Source organism: Anolis carolinensis, chromosome 6 (genome assembly GCF_035594765.1).
Source record: "Anolis carolinensis isolate JA03-04 chromosome 6, rAnoCar3.1.pri, whole genome shotgun sequence".
NCBI lineage: Eukaryota > Metazoa > Chordata > Lepidosauria > Squamata > Dactyloidae > Anolis > Anolis carolinensis.
This window is the reverse complement of record NC_085846.1, coordinates 101342865-101365068: the sequence shown is the minus strand read 5'-3', so window position 1 is coordinate 101365068 and position 22204 is coordinate 101342865. Positions and strand designations below refer to the sequence as shown.

Genomic DNA, 22204 nt, shown 5'->3' with positions numbered 1-22204 from the left:
AATTACAATATAAGATCCACCACATTCAGCAGGATTGCATTATTAAGGTTAGCAAGTATTCAAAAGATCAAGCTAACAAGTCACTGCTATCTAGACCAGTGTTTCTCAAACTCTGCTCCTCTATTTTGGGCTTCAACTTCTGGAAATCCCAGCCAAGCAAGGATCTCTCATAAGCAACCTTTAGAACAAGGTGAAACACATGGCATTAAAGGAATTGTTCCCCATGAGATGAACATGTGGCCTTCTAAATGTTTTTGACTCTAGTTCCCAACAGCCATTAGAGCATTGCTAATAATCCTACCTGATCAGAATTGGAGTCTAAAAACATCTGGAGGGTCAGTGTATCCACTGCATTAAATGCCAATGTTCCACTGACCCTTGTCATAAGACTCCCTTTATGTAAACTGTATCAACTCCACACATCAAAGGCTCTTCGCATTCTTTTTTTCTGTAGAACTGGCAATGTTTGAATAACACTTTCCTGTATTATTTTAAATCAAAACACATCCACCCACCCACCATAAAGCTAGTAAAAAGATCACCCACAATCTCATGACACTGCTTTTCTATCTTGGAAGATGTAGTCCAATGTAAACAAAACCAGCATTATCCCAAAGAAGATCGGTTTGATCACAAATCAAAGTCCTAGAACACTTTAAAGACCGGTAAATTTTTTGGGCCATGAACTTCGGTATCCCACTTCACCGGATGCATGGAGTGTAGAAGCTGAGATCAGAAGGAAACTAAATGCAGAACGTACTGAGAGTGACAATCACCTTATCAACACTGGCTGCTTGCAAAAACGTTGCTGATAATGCAGAGCAACAGCTCTGTCATCCACACTCCCACTGTAACTTATTATGAAGTGCACTCTATGTGTCATATTCGATTGCTTAATAGCTGGAGAAATAGCACCATAAAAGATCTGACAATCTGGAATTCCCAAAGTGCTTTCAAATCTATTTAATGCAGTGCAGTGTTGCACACTGTATAATCTCAAGTGTGTTGGGATGACACAGCATCCAGGACAAGCAAACTACGCAGACTTTTTCAGAAGTTGGGAAGTAAAACTTCATTTTAGTGAATGGTAGTCAAGTTCTGAAATGAGACGTATTCCATGCCAACCCTCATTTGTCATCTTTACAGTCCACTTTTCCTTCAATGAGACAAGGCTTGCTTTCTTCACACTGATATCCTCACAACCTTGTGATGAAGAAGAGCCCAAGAGAAAGTGTGTAGTAGGCTCAAAGTGAACTGGAATGTTTAGTTGTTCAAGGGGGACTAAATGTTTAAGGGAGATTCCAGTGACTTACTTACTCACAAATGAATGTATTAATTGATCCTACTACTGTGTGGAGAACATTAAAAGGAATTTTAAAAGTAGTAGTAGTTAGGCCACTGCTGAAAAGGCCTCCCTGGATCCCCTGGACCTTAGAGATGTGTCAACCAGTCCGGGATGGGTTTACACTCCCCCTGAAAGACTGTGTTCACAGCTTGGGAATGCTCCTGGATCGCCTCTCCAAATGTCAGTCCAGGTAGATGCAACGGTCAGGAGTGCTTACTATCAGTTTTGTCTGATACGCCAGCTGTGCCCCTTCCTAGATATGGAGGACCAGAAGATGGTAGTGCACACACTGGGAACATCAAGACTGGACTTCTGCAATGTGTTTTACATTGGGCTACCTTTGTACCAAATTAGGAAACTCCAGCTGGTTCAAAATATGCCAGCCAGATTGGTTACGGGAACACCTAAGAGTGAGCATATTACATCTATCCTAAAGTCACTCCATTGGCTGCCAATTAGTTTCCAGGCAAAGTACAAGGTGTGGGTTTTGACCTTTAAAGCCCTACATGGTTTGGGCCCAGGTAACCTAAAGGATCGCCTTCTCCCATACAATCTGTCCTGCACACTTAGGTCCTCTGGGGGAAGTTACTCCAACTAGCCGGAATCCGACTGGCAACCTCCACCCAGAGGATCTTTTCATTGGCCGCTTCACGACTGTGGAATGATTTTCTGGTAGAGCTCCGACATCTGGATTGGCTGACAGAATTTAAGATACAATTGAAGACCTAGGTCTACTGGCAAGCCTACCCAGTTACTTTTAATGATGAATTTTAATACTATATGCCTAATTTTTATTTTGTGGAAATATGTTTTAATATATGTATTTTATGGAGCATTTTAAAATGATTATGTATTTGTTTTAGTAATGCTGTAACCTGCCTCAAGACGTGAGGAGAGGCGGGCAAGATATAAAACTATTATTGTTATTAATATAAAAGCGTAGACTGAAATCTGTCTAGAATCTGTACAAGAACCAAACATTACGTGTGTAGGGCACTGTTTCCAATAAATAAAAATTAGCACTTTGATTGATTCCTGGAAATTTGAAGAAGCTAGTGCAAACATTTAAAGTCTGGGGAATAAAAATAGAAAAAAACCCAAGAAAATCTGTTGAGACCAATTAGAGACTTATGACTGAAAAATTCATTTTTACTATGCAGGCAGGACCACAATAACCCTGTTCAAGGCTCATGGTATTTGTTCAGGTGATCAGATGAAAGTTTTCACATTATGTACATAATGTGATGTCTTTAAAAGGTTATCTTGCTACATTTGAAATTGTTAGTAGTCTTGCGCTTCAAGGATCATACAGGCCAAACTGTTAAAATGAAAGTGTTCTGAAAAAAATCTACACCAAAGCTGGAACTTTTTCTCAGCTGAAAAAAAAAAGAGTCCAATGAAGATGTGATAGTTATTCTATTAAATATAACCAGGCATGTTTATCTCTGTAATTTATAGAGCTTTTGTTTTATCAAGAACATGAAGATACTGTTTGACATATACATTGTGGATATTAGTCCATATATGGTTCTAACTGTAATCCCCTACGATAAACCAAAAATAAGATTGAGGCATCAATAAAAGGGAAACTATTTGATCATAATAAACATAAAATATAAGACTATGGGGAACTCTTTGAAGTTAAGACTACAGTCTAATGCTGCAATCCCCTACTTTACTGAGTTTACTTACAGATGTTTAATGTGATTCAATCTGCACTTAAAACTAGAGTCTTTCTTAACTACAATAGGATGCCAAAGCACCACCAGCAAAAACCTGATGCAAACTGCAGTTGTTGAATGCAGTGGAAGCATTCATTCTAAAGCTTTCTATCCCCACACAGGCTTGCAAAGGCTATGTTTGATCCATATCACAACAATGCCAACTCATCTATTTCTCCCTGTGAGAATGGTGACCCAATTTTACAAGCCACTTCTGCCAAAGAATGAGAAATCTTGCATGGAAAGGATACTAGAGCGATTAGAGGGCTGCTACAGACTAAGGTAGAGAGTGAAAACTAAGAGTCATTAAATGCATATCCCAACTTTCTGCTCAAGATGGCATTTAAAAAATCCCAATTATGGCATGAGGAAAACAGATGTTAGGTTCCAAAATACCCTTTTCCTGGGAATGACACTATTTAATAATTGTCTGGAAAAAAGGTGAAAAGGCAATGACAGGGACGTATCTTTCATTGTTAAATTAGATGGCCTAATTTGAAGATGACAAGTCTTTCAGAATGGTAAAAACAAAAAGATGGCAAAGAGCTCCAAAAGGAAGTCTCCAAAAATGAAAGGCAACAGGAGGCTCCAATGAAGCTTACTGTGATTTGTAGAGTAATGTATGAGCATAGGGAGAATCTTAATTTGTAGACTTCCAGGATCTGAAATGAGTCGTGAGTTACCAGGAAACTCACGAGAGATACTCCATAGAAATGTTATCCCACTGAAAATGATTTAGAGCTACAGCATGTTCCCTTCAGTGAAAGGGAAGACTATTTTAGAGTGATTGCACTTTTTTCAAAGAAAGTATCGGTATGCATTAAACACATTAAGGAAATAATAGGAGGTCTGCTCTCCAGCAGCTTTTGACAGAGCATACCTTGACTCCCCAGCTGGAAAAACCTGTTCTAAGAATGGTAAACTATAGCCCCTTGTATACACTTGAACTTAGTCAGAACTATGAAATGGAATCCAAAACTTCTAAAGGGAAACGGGCAAGGAAATACTACTTTGCATTAAAAGTGTCAATATGCTGCCCTCTACAGCAAGGATATAGACAATTACTCAACCGCATCTAGGTAATAATGTAAAGATCCAGGTAATGATGAAAGATGACTCTGAAATAGAAAATATGAACACGCTGGCTGAGATTCTACATCGTGGTGGGAGAGCTGCCATAGTTGTAGGAAACAATGGTGGACCCTTCTTTTGCTCAACTATGTCCTCAGGTACACAGTAATAGAAAGGCTGGAGACACAGGTCAATCTCCCAGGCCATTAACTGCCCTAATCATAAGGCAGAGTCTGCTCCTTCTTGATACTCAACAGAAGCTGAAATGAGCCTGGCTACATATCCATAGCTGATCAGTGGATGAAGTGTCAAACCAGCATTTCTCAATTATTATTGCCACACTGGAGTAGAAGCCTTGGGAAGAATATATGTGGGAACTAAGCCCTGTTATGCCCACATATGTGACCATTAGGATGCAAGCTAATACGGTTAGCTTGACATAATATACATATCATGTACTCTTTGGTTTTGTGTTGCAGCATTAAATAGATACATATTCAAATATTCTAAGGGAAAGTAGACACAAGGCTTAGAAGAGGGGCTAAAATCTATTTTGTACGTTATTTCATATTAAGGATTTTCATCATTTATTAGACAACCTGCCCACCGGAGTTTGGAAGGCCAAGTCACCATCCATTTATTTCAGACAAGCAAATATGACTGCTTGCTCAGTCGCTTTGTCACAGCTACCTGCTCCGATGATAAAAGAAAAAGTGACAGGTCTCTGAAGTGAAGGAAAGTAGAACAAGTGATGTACTTCAAAAAGCCCAGCAGAAGTATGGCTTTGACAAACTGTTTGTAAGTGCAGCAGTCACATAAAAATATATGGTAAAGCCTGAGACAAAACAATGATGACATTTTTAAATAGACAAAGTTGGGCACATGTGTATATGGTTTTGCCTCAGCCCGCAACAACATTGGCAAGAGCTCTGTATGTTGTACATCAGGAACTTGCAAATAACAACCACCTGGATTACCTCAATAAGAAAATACTTCCTATGCAGGGAAAGGTGACATGATTGGTTATGCGAAATCAGGGTTCAAACCGAGCTCAATCATATAAATCCAGTGCAAGTGACCCAATCCTAGGGCAAGTCACACTCCGCTTAGGAGGAAGGCAATGCAAATCCCCTTTGTAACAAATCTTGCCAAGAAAACTCTGTGATAGGATTGTCATAAGCCAAAAAGGCATATAATAACAACAAAAATATAAAGTTTAGACAGTGTCAACATTTCACTGAATTTTCCTAAATCTTTTATAATTCCAATGTAATCAGTAGGTAAATTTTTTCTCTCTCTTTTTTTGTTTACAAAAATCTTAAATATGAAGGAACAGGTGAAAATGTTATTTGCAAAATTTGCTCTTGTTCCAGACCAGAGAAATAGCTTCTTATACAGTGTCCAATGATCATATCACCACATAAATCTTGTTTTGCTCTATTCTGCAGTGCCCTTGATGTTTGTGGGAAACAGGTTCAAAAACGGAGACAAGTAACTTTGATTAATAATTTGCTGTACCAGTCGGTATAAGACTGCCCCAGAGAATGGCACAGTGCAATTTGTTTTCCTCTTCATTTATTAGAATATGTGTGAATGTTCCTTTCTTAGGTCCAGCATTCATTCTTTCTGACTGGTATCAAACAGAAATTGATTTAGGAGGGAGTCTGGATGTCTCCCATCCAAAGGATGAGAGCAATTTTTAAAAAAAGGCAAAGTGAGATCCATACCATCTCTGCCTCCTGGTCAAAATCTCCCAGGCCACACTAATTTGCCAGTTCAGCCTATGTACAAATGAGGCTACTTCAAAGGTGCTGAGCCAACCATCCAGCTCAATGAGTCTCAAACAGACCCAGCATCTGCTAACACACCCGAGTGCCAAAGGTTCTTTTCCCATTGTTGGCATTAAACTTTAAAGAATCCAGCAAGCTTTTGATTCTTTCGCTGGCTGGTCCTCTCTTTCTTTTTGTACTTTTGCCAGCATGACTGAGTCCTGAGGTTCGAAGAAGGGCTGCCAGTCCCCAGGGCTGAGAATGGCTGGAGGAAGGACCTTTCCCTTCCTGTTGGAGAAGCCAGGCACTCTCTCTGGCCAAGGTAACAAACCTTTCAAGCTGTGTGGCATTTACGTTCTTGCTGATATTAAGGCTCTGTTCAAAGGGATTCTGTATATGGAGGGCAGACGCTTCTGGCTTGTTTTGCTCCTTGCCCTGCAAATTTCAAAGGGAGAAATGCTAGAATCATTGAACACATGGTCTACACATTATTAACCAGCACAGAAAGACACACATGTGGAAGGTCTACCACAGAGCTTGGGAAACTGACTTGGGGGAAAGGGGGGGGTGCATACCACTTTTAGCTGATGATCTTGGGGATTGTAATTCCTACAACATTTTACTTATACCAACATTCAGCAGAAATCCTTGAAATTGTGATGCACGTATGGCAAGCTGCAAGCCAGACTGATTGTTGAAGGTGGTGGAGGGAACAGGTGTAGGCAATGACCTGACTGCAAAGGGCAGGACTTACAAATAGTGGTAAGGCAAACAATTTCCAAAATCAAACGTATCAAATTTCTTCAATTTTAAGACACACCCTAATTTCAGTATCACCACCAACAAAAATACACCTGTGATTCTAAGATACACCCCATTTTTAGAAGTCTTTATATAGGAAAAAAGTGTGTCTTAGAATTAAAGAAACACAGTACATGGCAAGGCAGATGTTTGCTCAATTTTTACCCATAACAACTGACAAAGGTATTCACTTTCTGTCTCAGATGATCAATTGAAGCACCTCAGATGTTGCTGGGTGGCAACTCTCATCAACTCGAGTAAGCACAGCTAGCGATAAGGGATTATGGGAACTAGGATGTAATAACAACTGCCCCACCCTTGTTTTAATAGCCAATTTATCTTAGTCCTCCTGACCTAGGGCTCTACAAAGAAAAAGAAAGGATTTGCTTTGGAAGCTTTGGCTCAAGAGCAGCAATTTTTAACATGGTGTGCACAGATCCATTTGAAAATCTGATAAAGGCTACAGGCCCCTTTCCCAGAAAAGTAACCTTAAACACAGTTGTAAGGAACAACACCAAAAGATTTGTAGTGGTTCACAGATCCTCTGAAGCCATGGATCTCTTGACTACAGTTGAAGAACTGCTAAGTTAAGGAGATTGTCAGCAGTAGCCAATCAACAATTGACAGAGCAAGCAGAATAAAAAGACTATCATTTCACATGTTCTCACAAGTGACACAATGCATCCAAATGAATTCAGAAAAAGATGCCACCCCCACTAAAACATTTCACCAAACAGTAGTAATAGCAATAGGGGGGTCCTTGCCCAGAGCAGGCAATTGCACATACCAGGTATATTTAAGCAAGTGCTTAGAAAATGGCCAGTAAGAAAGACTTAATGGAGAGAAAGAAGAGGCAGCATCTACTGGACTTAATCCCCTCCTACACAGCCATTCCCCTTTTCCTTTCATGTCATGTCTTAATTAGATTGTAAGCCTGAGAGCTTTTGTTGTTTGTACACAATGTTTTACGTGGAAACCGCCATGTGATGGTGCTATATAAATAAATGATAAGAAATAATTAAGGAAAAGATAATTTAGTATTTTTACCTTTCGGATATTTAATGAATGCTTATTGAAAGCAAAATTCCCAAAATATTCAAAGAATTCACCCAGTAACACATCTGAAAGACAAGAAGGTAATAGTGTTAGGGAGACAGAAATTTACATGTCTTCAGGAAAAAATGTTTACAATAGGCCTTCTTACCCAATGTTTCAGTGTTTTCTGTGGGCTTGATTTTGTTCAAGTTACTAACAAAAGTACAATCATAACCTTCAACTATGTGCTTGTCTTCTGCATGTAAAAAACAAAACAAAAGGTTGATTTGAACCACTGAATCAACATGTATAAAACACAATAGAATTGTAAAAGTGCCAAGTAATGAAATTATCTACATCACTGTTTCTTGTAAAGATAATTTAGATGACACAGAAGCAAGTTATAATTCAAGAAATAAATTATAAAAATAACAATACTGCAGAAACAATTTAATATTAGAAAATAGCGACACAATGCAATGGCAATGATATCTGCTTGGGTTCTTATATCCAATGGCAAACTCCTATTGAATATTTCTTTCAAAAAAATCGAGAGGGTCGTCATTAGTCAAAAACAACTGACTGTCACACAGCAACAACATTGGTTATGGGGTTTTATAATGATTGCTATGGCTTTTCTACTAGCTGAGCATGTGCTTAAAAAAATCAAGGTAGTGGTATACACAAGCAAGAAAATAAAGGTCCTGGTGTCTCCGTTTTTATTGCAACTTGAAGCAAGACATCTCACAGGATTTGGAGAGGGATCATCTAGACCAGACTCTCGCCAAAGTTAAGATGATTTTCAACAGCAAGTTTCACATGCCCTTGATAATAGTAGACAGCATTATTATCCCAATATTTCAAATTGATAACTGAAGCAGGGAAAGCTTCCATAAGGTCCCCTGATAAACTCAAACCATAGAGAAGTACCCAAATATTTAACATAAATTAAGATCAGCTTTTAATGCCCACTACTCCACTTGCACAAATTAATCCAGATTTCTCTTACCAGCTAGCCCCTTTAGGTGATCTAAGGTTGGAACAATAGGAGGCTGTCTTTTTTGTAGAAAAAACAAAACCATTGTTGTTAGAGCAAAATTGGTAATCCATGGGCCAGGAATACTACTTGTGATTCCATGGGTCCGTGCCCAGCACCGCACTCCAAACACAAGGGCTCTGACACGTGGGTCAAGGCTGCCATAGATATAGAGAAGTTCAGTGCTTCTCATGGCAATTCTGTTAAGAGTAGAAGAAAATCTGTTAGAGCAGGAAAAAGTCTAAGGTGGAACATCAGTACAGGAAATAGACTATAATCCCCTACAATAAAATGGACACCAAAAGACTTTACAATAATCTGTAAAGCCACTATCTGAACATACGAAAATGTTGCTTCTAAATAAGAGACAGACAATTCTCAAAAAGAGTTAACAGATTCATTTTACGTAAGCATGGAAATTAGCAGTATCTTTTTAAAAACAACTGTGGCATCTAGGCACCAATGACTTCTCATGGTTCAGAGAACCACACAAACACACTCACTCACTCTCAAATTGTCTCTCATATAAACTCACGTCCATATATACAGACAGCATTTTTAATCTGGCAGAGAAATTATATCTTCTATGAATTGTTCACAATAAACTTATGTGAAAAGATTTTAGGGTCAGGCAGGCCTACCGCAAAAACAAGGCCCATTTGTTGGGAATCTTGCTGGAAGCCAAACAGAGGAAAAGCACAAAAAGTGAATCATGCTCTCACGCCTACAGCTGCCCCTTTCAGGTCAAAATAATGAGGAACAATGCAACAAAGATCATTTCTTGTGGGCGCGGCTGGTTACATGAATCAATCTCGGGACTTGGTTCTGGGGCAGTTGGTGCCACTTGCAACATATTGCTCACTATTTTAAAGTTCATTTCGAAAAGGTATCAAATCCCAAAGAACTGAAAAATGAGTTAAAGTTGGCAGCATATTGTTGGCTAGGAGTAAAATATTATGTACAGATCAAAACTATCAAATCATTGTGGTACATGGCTTGGGAAACTGAATTTTATAGCAAAACAATGCAAAACTTAGCAAACAATGCATGGTTTTGCTGATACCTGTAAAAATTTTCTACATGGATTTGATACCTTTTGGAAACAAAATTCCACATATGCACAATCAATACAGAACTATGCATTTCTCAAAATATTTTGCCATATTGGAAACACAAAAAATGTTGCAGTGTAGAAAACTTCCATTCAGTGTTTCCATCAACTGTCATGTCCCAGCCTTTTATGCTTCTTAGCCATTTAAGCATTCATTGCACAGGTCATTCTTATTCAGCTGCAATTCTTAAGAACTGTGCGCCCCCTAGTGCCTACTCCAACATAAGCCCTTAATATTTCAACTCTGGCTGAACTATATAAATGGAATGAATAGCAAATAATTCATTAAGGGTTTGCCATGCTGATTTTAACACAATAGATCAAAGTGGTGTAATTGGGGAGGATGAGCACATTCAAATACTGCTGATCAGAAAATTATTGTTCATTATCCGTAAATGATTGCTTCCATTGTTCAATTATCTACTTGGATTATATGTTTCAAAATGAAGTCTGCCTTGATTCATGTAAATTGGATCCATGGATTTGTGAAAGGAAGCTCAGAAAAGGGACAGTCTCAGTGTTTTGGAGACTTAGTAGGAAAGGGACTAGGTTTGCAGAATTCTTGTTCTTTTTTTCTTTAAAATTAGAAGCCAAAGGAATTAAAAACAAGTTTATCACTTTATGGAAGAGCAGAGGATGGAACAAGGCATCATACAAAATAATGGTTCTAGAGTATAGAGCTAGTTGCCACTGTATTTCATGCGGAAAGCTTAGGAATGTATTTTTAGTTAGAACTACAATTTCCAAAATCCTCTCATCAGCAATGGCCAGTCATCAGCTGTCAGGCAACATGGCCACTTCTGTTCAAAGCATGGCAGAAAATACACTTACAAAACCAAATCCATATTTGAGTAACTACAGATTAAGGATTCTAACATCTATGGTGATGACGGGGTGAGTGCAAAAAAACAAATGTATACTCCATGTGTACTGTTGCTCCGGATATGCTTATCCAATCCTATTGCAACCAGGAAGATGTGATGAAGTAGAAGGGAGTGAGGCAGAGAAACAGTAATAGGTTAGGAAGATCTTGGTCCAATCTCCAAATCAGCTGTGAAGTTTAAACTGGATAGCCCTGATTATCACCTTTCAGCCTTACCAGAGGGCTGAGCTTCTTGGAGAAGGAAAAAGATCATAAACATGATTTTAAAAAACCCTAAAAGCTTACCGATTGTTAGCTGTTAAGTCACACTGAAATCCTGATGGTTGATGGGAAAATTTCACCAATGGGCAGCGAGCATTAAGTATTTTTTGCACGCTAACACACCCAGGGCCAAAGTTATCAATAAATTCTCCAATCACAGAGAGGATCCTCTGAGTTGCTATTCGCTGAGAAGGGACTCTCTTCATTTGATACTCAATATTGAAAGGACCTGTTTTCTAACACAAAACAGACAGACATAAGTCACTAATTTAAGAGTGAGACAAGCTCCTTGCCCTAATACAATGTTGGATGAGGGCATGGATTTATTTATTAAGTTATAAACCTATTCAATCTAGGCAAATCTGGGCTCCAAATGTATATTATTTGTTACCGTACTTTTGTAGCCTACTTTTCCTCCAATTACCTTGAGTTCAAATCACTGTTCCTTTCTGTACCCTATACCCTGTGCAGTAGATCAGGCTGAGTTACTTGCCAGTAATTAAAGCAGTTCATGGTCATTTTTATCTTACACTATAATTTACTGTCTGTTTAGCAGCATCAATATACGTATAAGTTTCTTGCTAATTTCCACAACTCTTTATTGAACTTCTAAATGCAATGTATTTATTAGTCATAAACCTTCCATTTGTATAATAGTTCAACCTTCCCAAACTTGACATTTTCCAGATCTGTTGGACTACAACTTCAATCCTTCAGCTTGAAAACTGAAGATGATGGAATAGTAGCTTATACATTCTAGTAGCAAATTTCTAGATTGGACTAAAAAAATTCCCTTGCCTGTGTTCATTGCAAAACTGCTGTTGTAATTTTAGACATGAAGTATCTGTGTAGTATCCTAGTACTTTCTCAAGGAAGGATTATATATTGAGCATAGTTGCCAAGCATTGTGAAGAATATCTTTCTTCCTAGGAAGAAAATGCTAGTTGTGAGTCATTTGAGGGGACAAGGCTAAGCTTGGAAAATTCAGGAAGTGCATCTCTTTGTTTCAGGTTCCTACAACCAATACTTTTTTAAAAACTTGATCTTTCACAGATCTCTACATTCCCTCTAGTTGTACACTATACAATCCCCCTGGACAGACAGTTCTCACATCTGTAAGGGAATGAACATTCTTACAAAAGCAATCAGTTAGAGCTTACACCTAAAGATGGCAAGCTCCTGCTGATACAATACATTGGCTGTCCACCTCTGCAAACTTCACATTTGTGAATCTATTTGCTGCTGCCTACACCATTTTTAACAAGAACTGCAAGCTTTTGTGAGGTTGAAGGCAATCTATGAATGCATATAGAGCTTCTAAAATTACATAAGACAGCAGCAGAGACGGGGGGGGGGGGGGGGGGGAGGAGAAGAAGAACAGAGAACTTTGGGCACCTGGAAGCAAGTACCATATATACTCAAAGATAAGTTGAGTTTTTCAGCCCTTTTTTTTTTAGACGAGAAAGCCTCCCTCAAGGCCGGGCAACAGAACCTGGAGGCCATTGCTTGCAATATATGACATATTCCTCTCTTACCCTTCCTTATCAGTGTGTTTTCCAAAGCCTCCCTCGCTCTTAACCAAGGGAATGTTTTGAAAAGGGAAAGACGCCCTTGCAAGTCAGGAGGAAGAAAAAAAATCCATTAATCTTATAAAAGCATTTCCCCCTGAAATATTTGTTAAAGTCTCCTACAGATATATAGGCATTAACCCCCTGCATGCATTTGCAATCCCTATGTACTTATATATCTGTATCTATCTATATATATTAATTTTATATATGAATTTTCCCCTCATATGTTTGCAGGTCTTTGCAAATCCTATATACATATAGTTATAGATCCATGTACCTGTATATCTATATCCATATATATGTACATTATTTAACCTACTGATGCTTCGATTAATGTAATTTTATTGGTATATATTTTGATTTTGAAATTTACCAATAGCTGCTTCATTTCCCACGCTCAGTTTATACTCGGGTTAATAAGTTATCCCAGTTTTTTGTGGTAAAATTAGGTGGCTTGGCTTATATTCAGGATGGCTTATACTCGAATATATACGGTAATCAAGCAGGCTGTGCCCCTAATCCCAAAGAAAGTCAAGAGCTGACCGTATTACAAATACATGGGCCCCTTTCCCAATCATACATGAAAATGTTAAGTGTCCTAGAGGAAAGAGAAAAGGTGTTGGATTTCCTTTTATTCATGGAACCAAGACATCAGCCTGCACTGCCATGATGTTACTGCTGCTGTGAATGTGTGCATATATAATGGGTATGCAAGCACAGTAAGGGTTAAACTTAATGTCCACAAAGTGATAAGTGAATTAAGCAACTGTTATCCAGGTGGCTACAAAATGATATATGTTTTCTCTAAACAATCAGACAATCTTATCTTAAAAGGCAATGTACGCAAATTGTGGTATTGTGATTGACATTTCTATCTTCTCACGGTAATTAAACAAATGCTGCAGCATGAAGCACAAAAGAGCCCAACATAAGAAAATTTCCTTCCTTAATGCAATTTCAGGTCTGTATTGACCAATACAGTCTTGTTAGTCAAGTAAACAGAAGCCATTTCCTCTTGACAGTTTGGAAAACCCAGACTTTCACCAGCAGGTTATCACTGAGCCTTAATGCAGCTCTCTTGACCAAATTTGCTGACAGAGTACGTGTTTACTATATCTCAGAAATAGTTCTTAAAAAAATAAATCTATTTACTAATACAATGTTTAGCTATATATACCTTTTCTTTTCCACTTTGTTTCAACCACAGTGACATAAGGTAGGCCAGGCTGAAACTTACAGCTACAAGACTCAATGAGGTTTTAAACCTGGGTCTTCCCATAATCTAACCATGCAACAAACCTGGTTAGAATTCAGAAGCTAGGATCCCCATTCCAACTTCAATATATGCATTTTACAGCATGGATGAAAACAGCCCAGTAGAAGATGCCGTTAAGAGAAAGACTTTACCCTTCTAGCGCTATTCTTCCCAGTATCATCCAAGTCCAGGAACATGTCTAAGTCACATCCCAGTTTACCGAAGGTATTCACAGATGAGCCAAAAGGCTTCACATTGCAATCTGGAAAATAAGCCCCAGCAATATCTTGAATTAAAGAACAGGCCAAAAATCGGAGTTTAGTGTTTTCTTCTGTCAACTGGTATTTCTCCATAAGTATTTGCAGCTGAGCACTCACCTGAATAGCAAAAGAGAAAAAAGAGGGAAGTAGTTTTCAATAATGAGCATCTAATATATGAAGCTGTTTTTCGGCATCTTTTTCAGCATACAAAACCCACCCTCAAAAGACCTTATAAGCTAGCTGAAAGACACATCCTCTCTGTTTGCACTAAATAAATAATAATAACACTAAGAATACCAATAACAATAATACTTTATTTGTAACCTGCCCTATCTGTCTAAGGGGACTTAAGGTGGTTTCCATCAAAAGTAGCAAACATTCAATGCCATAGTAAGACAGACAAACAACAGCTCAATCAACACAATAGATAAATAACATCAATATAAACTTATAATAACGGACCAATAATACTAAAAACCCTGGATACTGATTTTAAAAAAATACAGATCACTTCTAGACAACACTGCTTACACGTATTGTCTATTTTTAAAAAAATCTATTGGGATTCTATAATTCTATGGGAGTGAATAGGCAACCAGTGCAGATAACGCAAATGTTTCATCCTTATCAGCATATAAACTGATGAGTTCTACACCAGCTAAAGAAGTGGTTACTAAACTTTGTCCTCCAAGTGTTTTGAACTTCAGCTCCCATAATTCCTAACAGCTGCCTGGAATTTCTGGAAAATGAAGTCCAGAACAACTGGTTGGGAATCACTGAGCTAAAACTTCCAACGATCATAACGGATAGCTCCATAGGGCCACCTTGTTACAATCAAATTGCAATTGGGATATAAGTAACAATGTATTTATTTATACCCCGCTTTATCTCCCCCAAATAAGGAAAGATCTGACGTGTGTGTGTGTGTGTTCGCGCGCGTGCTTTTGCTAGCTAGGGAAGGGATAACAGTCTATGGTGTTTGTTTTGCCATCTGTGCCCCTGTTCAGAATATTTCACCGCACTTTCTGTGATAACTGGATTTTGATCAAACTTGGCTTGTTGTGGAAACCAGGATTGGTTGAGACACCTTTTCCCCATAACTCTTTCAGGAGTGAATTTACCTTCCTAGGGTTAGATTTCCCTCACTTCCTGTTGTTTCATCTCTGTTCTTAACTATGAGTCCTTTGTAAGTAGGATGTTTGTAACTTGGGGACTGTATCTATAGCTATCACTAGGATGCAAAAGTTTTATATCTCCTATGTTTTTAGATTTACAGTGCTAGAAATGTAAGAGGGGTGATCATCATGATTTTGTTGCTCAATCTGCTTTTACCTTGTTTTGAATGGTAAAGTGTTAATCACTTTGATAACTTTTTAAGAAGAAAAGTGAGGGAAATTGTACCAAATAAAAATAAAATATCAGTAAAGATTAGCAAGAACAAAATTTCTCTGTTCTGTTAAAAATCAGTTTGATGTGAACCTTGTGATTCCCAAATGTCTTGAATTAAAGCCATTGCATAAGATGTGGCTACAATAAATATGCTCTCTATGGTGAGCACAGCCTAGGTTTCTGGCAAGTAAAACCTTTCTTCCCAATTCTTCAGATGCAAAGTTTCAAAGAGAAGCGTTTTGGCAAATTTTGGGAATCCTACCTTTACTCAGCTCCTAGTTCAGAAAAAGTTCATTTTGTGCATAGGAATTATGAAAGAAATTAAACATGTACTTACACTGTCGGCATTACAAAGTTTATTCACCAGCTCTCCAACTGGAATGGTGGTCTGTTTATGGAGGTGAATTGGTTCAGAAGCTTGGCTTGGTGGATTTTTCAATGTTAAGGTAAAAATTCTAGATTTAAATGGAATAGGGCAGTCATCCTCAAACTGCGGCATACCCGTTGCATCCTGCAATGAAGCTATACTGTCCAACTCAGAAAATTCTATGACTGCATATATACCCTGAAACAGTACAAAGAAGAAATAAAACAGATAGCACTGAAAACATATTATATCTAAAAATAAGAGAGATAATAAATTTTCTAAAAGAAAATAGAAAATGCTAGTAACAGCCACAATCACATTTGCTTTGACAAAAAACAGAGAAACATCCATAATTATCTCCTATATAGACTCACAATAATTCTGCTAATACAGGAGAAGCTGAGAAACAGGTATCATCTAGTGAATTTCATGGCTGAATGGGGTCCCCCCCCCCCAAATATCCCTGATTCAAGATTACACCCTACATTAAACTAGCTCCAATCTTTTCAGGCTATCTTGAAAAGACAAAATCCTGGCCTAGTTGCACATAGAACAGCACACTGAAAAAAATAATATTTTAAAACTAGAATCCAATCCACTCTATGCATACAATAAATTTTACCTATGAAATCTGCCTTGGAAATATTTTTAAAAGATTGAAAGGCAATGCAAAATTATCCTAAATAACTTCTAGCCTTACACAATGGCATATTTATCTAGGTAGGAGAAAACAAATAAAATTCCCTTTGAAAATTAGAGGAGAAAATTTCACCAAAATCTAAAAACACCCTTAGTCTGAATCTTTTTCCGACAACATGAACTCACCATCACCAATAATTCCATGAAACATCAGTCCCCTGGATGTTGTTGGGTTACAACTATATGCCTTCCAAACTATTGGCTATGCTGATTATGGCTATTGGGATATGTAGTCCAATGGCAACGGGAGGCTTAATTTATCCCACTCATTTTAAAATGGATGCTGCATGTAAAAAGTAGATTGTTTGCAATATTGCTCACCTTTACCGTTTCCACAGGCACGAAGTAAAACTAAAATTCTACAAAGGCATATGTAGCCTAGACACTGTATCTTTCAGTAATAACAATGAGTTAAAGAGTATCTGATTGGTTAATACACACAGACAACAAAAATGGACTGGTTTTATACTGAAAAAGTGGAGGGATTATATGTCATGTTTAAGGTATCAGGCTGAAATGTATTACAGTAGAATCTCGCTTATCCAACATGAACGAGCCGGCAGAACATTGGATAAGCAAATATGTTGGATAATAAGGAGAGATTAAGGAAAAGCCTATTAAACATCAAATTAGGTTATGATTTTACAGATTAAGCACCAAAACATCATGTTATACAACAAATTTTACAGAAAAAGTAGTTCAATACACAATAATGCTATGTAGTAATTACTGTATTTACAAATTTAGCACCAAAATATCATGATATATTGAAAACATTGACTACAAAAATGCATTGGATAATCCAGAATGTTGGATAAGCGAGTGTTGGATAAGTGAGACTCTACTGTATTATCTTTCAAACATTATACTCTTCAGTTTGGATGCCATAATAACAGAAAGGAAAATGTTGCATTAAAGTAGCTTTAGATATCATAATAACAAAAGAACTTCACAGTTTACTGACTCATCTATATAAATAAATGGGTGGTTTTTTTTTAAGGATGGGAGACTTAATAGCCATGATAGGTAAACAGCTGCATCTATCTAGTTTTAATAAAGGATTTCTCAGCAAAACATGAAATTAAAAAAAGGAAAAAAATACTTAATTTTAGTCCCAACCATATTGCTAGAATAGCAGGATAAAGCCAAAGATCATTATGTATTTAATTTATTTTGTGTTATTTACACATAACAGTGGGTTAGAGTTTAATAATTAATGCTTGAAATACTTACATGAGTTTCATAGAAAAAGTGATTCTTAATATTTCCATGAGATGACAAGTATTTAAGAAGTTTTTTCTCAGTGATTTTGGAAGGACAGTTAATTAATACTGTCCTATGGGCTTGTTCTTTTCTTTCTGCGAGGACTTCACTGAACGTCTTCTTTCTGGTAGCAATTTCAGCATCTAGAAGGCCGGAAAATAGCTATATGAGTAGCGTTTTCCAATCTGGCAACAGCATGTCAACTGTTGTTTTTAAGTGTAAAATGAAAACAATAGAAGATTCTTCTTGCAAACACATTAAAGATGTGAGAATGGTGGCCCTAGAGACTGCAGCCCCCAAGACTCTGTGGCCCTCAATCCATCTAGACTCATCAGATTATTATTTTTAAAGCCCTCCCAAAAAAGGAGAAATGCATTTCTTGGAAACCTGGAGAACTAGAAATTCACAGCTCTAGCACACCCTGTTTAACCTTTAAAAATACTTTTTTTCTCTCAAACCCAAAGGGAAATGCTGGCTACATTTGATTTGAGTTTGGTCCCCCTTTTTTTACTTTTCCCCTCTCCTTCTTGCAATACATGGAGCTTGGGAAGTGGATAGGGTTTCCTGAGGCAGACAATTAGCTCTCTTTGCGAGAGAAAAGGTGTGATATAAATACAAATAATAATCATGAAATTCAATCGCATACCCTCAAAGTTTTTTTGGGGAGGGCACGTGAGGTAACAAACATGAATGTAGACTAGGCCTGGACAAACTTGGGCCTTCCCAAGTTTAAGCTGCTGAGGGGGAAAAGAAAAGGGACTGAAGCTGTTAGGAATGGTGGGAGTTGAAGTCCAAAACACCTGGAGTTTGCCCAGGCCTGATGTAGAGACTGAAGCGTCTAAAAACCCGCCTAATTCTTTGGAGCCTTTGCGACCTCTCAATTAGATAGGCCTGTGTGTAATCTGTAGGGTAAAAGCTCCCCTCATACCGGAGGAAGCCTCTCCGCTCAAAGCCGGCCTCTCCTTCAGAACGGCCGCCGCCTCCGTGGAGTGTCCGCGCAGCTTCGCGACTCGACGGGAAAAGCAGAAACCTTGGCAGAAGCGAGGCAAAGGGAGCCGCACGACGGGGGCCGCCATTACTGAAGCTCCGCGCGCCTGCGCCGTAGTAACGACGGCGCGAGGGAAGGGACAGCATTCCTCATCTCCTCCGGACCAAACTGCGAGCGCGCTTGCTCACTCAATGGGCGCATGAGTGACGACGGGGCGCAGGGAGATCGTTTCCTGGTTCCCATGAAGAGAAGGCGCAATTACGGATGCTTTGCTGAGGAAGCTGCGGAATGAACGCAGTCTTCTCTTCGTGGGAACCAGGAAACACTTTAAGTGCTGTATGGCACCGTGGGAACTGTAGTTTTACAAGGGCTTTAGCCTTCTCTTTCTTCCTTTGAGGCCCAGCCTATTCTGATGGTCCAGACAGACTGAAGGCCCCTTCCAGACAGCTGAATAAAACCCCATATTCTCTGCTTTGAACTGGAATATATGGCAGTGTGGACTCAGATAACCCAGTTCAAAGAAAATATTGTGGGATTGTCTGCCTTGATATTCTGGGTTATATGGCTGTGTGGAAGGGCCCTAAATGTGCCAAATAGCTATATGCAGGCTTGGGCAAACTTGGGCCAAAACTTGGTGTTTTGGATTTCAACTCGCACAATTCCTAACAGCCTAGTGGCTAAATAATTTTAGACCAAAAACAGGCAACAGCGACCGCATTATTTATAGCTTTAAGCAGATCCTCTGTGCAGGAGGCAGACTATTGCACTTTATCAGTCAACATTACCTTCAAAATTGATTTGCACCAGCCCGCCCACCCACGCCTAGGAACTGACAGCTATTTCAACTCTAATGTTTGGATTAATGGTTGATTTATTTTTGTTATAATGTTCCTGTTTGTCTGTTTTTTATGTTGTTTATGCACTTACTATGTACTATGTATGTACTTAGTGTGTTCATATTTTATATTTTAACTATGTTGATTGGGCTCGTCCCCATATAAGCTGTCCCAAGTCCCTTCGGGAAAATGGAGGGGTACAGAAATAAAGTTATTATTATAATATTATTATTGTGAACAAGCATACGGATGCGGAGTTGTTTGTTCTGCTCCACAGTCGCACAAGATGGAGGATTCTTCTGGGTCAGTGTTTCTCAACCTGGGGGGTTGGGACCCCTGGGGGGGGGGGGGGAATCGCTGAAGACCATCAGAAAACACACATTTCTGATGGTCTTCGGAAACCCCTTTGGCAGAGAAGGCTGAAGATCTCTCCTCCTGTCCTTTGGCCCAATTCTATCATTGGTGGGGTTCAAGGGGCTCTTTGATTGTAGGTGAACTGTAAATCCCAGCAACCACAACTCCCAAATGTCAAAGTCTATTTTCCCCAAACTCCACCAGTGTTCACATTTGGGCATATTGAGTATTGGTGCCAAGTTTGGTGCAGATCCATCATTGCTGAGTCCACAGTGATCTCTTGTTGTAGGTGAACTACAACTTCAAAACTTAAAGTCAATGCCCACCAAACACTTCCAGTATTTTCTGTGTGCCAAGTTTGGTTCAATTCCATCGTTGATAGAATTCAGAATGCTCTTTGATTGTGAAAAGAGTGAACTATAAATCCCAGCAACTACAACTCCCAAATGACAAAATCAATCCCAACTCCACCCCTAGTATTCAGATTTGAGTGTATCGGGTATTTGTTTCAAATTTGGTCCAGTGAAGGAAAATACATCCTGCATATCAGATATTGACATTACGATTCAAAACAGTAGAAAAATTACAGTTATGAAGTAGCAACTAAAACAATTTTATGGTTGGGGATCACCACAACATGAGGAACTGTATTAATGGGTTGTGGCGTTAGGCAGGTTGAGAACCACTTGAGTAAATCATGCCTGAACTCTCCCTAAAAGAAGATCGCAAACCAGAGAATAGACTCAATCAGAGGAGCTACGACCCTGAGTCTGCAAGACATGAAAAGAACTGTTGAGGACAGACTGACATGACTATCTCTCATTCATAGGTTGCCATAAGTTGAAATTAACTTGCTGGCAATTAACTAGGAAAGGCATGTTACTCCCCATCCCTCTTGGCCTACAGCACTGCAATTCCCTCTTGGCCTATGAGTGGTAGCTATGCTGGCTGGAGAATTCTGAAAGTAAAGATACTTCTCCAGGTTCTGCCCTTAAACATATGACAGCAGGTCTGCATCCAAATGCATCAGTTTGAAAGAGTCAATAAGCACTCCCACAAAACTACAAATAGCCCTGAAATGCAAAATATCAACCCACTCATCTGAGTATCCCATGAGTCATACCTACATGTTATCATACAAATTGCATCATGAGGCACTCTTTGGTTTAAAAGAAATTGTGTGGCAAAGTAAGGGGGCAACTAAGTAGTCATCTGCATTCTCTGCATTCTTGGATTGCTCTCATCAGAAGAAGGTGATTAGATTGAAAATGTTTTGTTTTAGATGGGAAGAAGAGTGGGTTTGGAGACTTCTTGCCTCTTCCTAAGTAACTTCTGATTCACTCAGAAAGTACCAGACTACTTTGGATCTCTTTTAATGACTGCTTATGCAATTGTTAAATTGGATTCCTTGTTTGTTCGCTGAGTGGAGAGATTTTGGAGTAATGGGATACATGTAATATTTTTATTACAAAACAAGACCCACCAACTAAAAGCTGTGTGCAAAAGATTTACAGTGAGAATGCTGCTGCTAGGAATGTTGTAGCAGAAGATTACAGTGCTACGTTTGGGAAGAATGAATATAATGACATGCTAAACCCATGCGTAACTGAGCCCAAGAGCATCCCTCTACAAATATTATGTTATTGCTTCAGCATTTCGTTGCATCCATTCTTCTCAAAATTAACCTTTGAATCTATATTTCTTTAGTGCTGGAACTCAACGAGCTTGTGATCTTCCCAAAGAAACATCATGTGTTGGTATAATTTGGGAATGGTTGGAGAAAAAGTTGCTTTTTTGTTGCAATTGTCATTAAGCATTCAGAAGATAGAAATCTCTGATTATTTATTTCAAATCAAACATGTGTACTAGTGGATTCCAGTCTACCTTTCACCCTCCCATGATCAGGTGTTTCAGCAACATCCATGATTTCTTTTGGATCAGTCACTGGTTTTGGTGCCTTTCTATGAGTCTGTCAACTCCGCCCATCAGAGAGAACAACTTATTCCATGACTGAAACTGGATGAGTCAGGAATCCGGGATCATGTGAGGGGTTACCAATTCTCACCTTACTCCTCTATTTGATTCACCCCTTAAATTTGTAGGCAAATTAGAGGTTGCAGAGAGTTTCAGAGCTGCAATCTGGGATAACTGAAAGTCCCCAACTAAGCAAAAGAAAAACAAAAAATAGC

General features: G+C 38.6%; 1 protein-coding gene across 1 annotated transcript; it reads right to left on the bottom strand.

Moving 5' to 3' along the window:
• Nucleotides 1–2744: 2744 nt before the first annotated feature.
• mtpap (mitochondrial poly(A) polymerase) lies at nt 2745–19046 on the bottom strand. Its single transcript, XM_008112376.3, has 9 exons — nt 18766–19046; nt 17808–17980; nt 15846–16073; nt 14012–14236; nt 11058–11269; nt 8752–8978; nt 7912–7998; nt 7755–7828; nt 2745–6341 (listed from the first exon to the last, which is right to left on the bottom strand). The coding sequence occupies exons 1-9, from the start codon at nt 18911–18913 to the stop codon at nt 5997–5999; spliced, it is 1719 nt and encodes a 572-aa protein (XP_008110583.2). The 5' UTR covers nt 18914–19046; the 3' UTR covers nt 2745–5996.
• Between the last annotated feature and the right edge of the window lie 3158 nt (nt 19047–22204).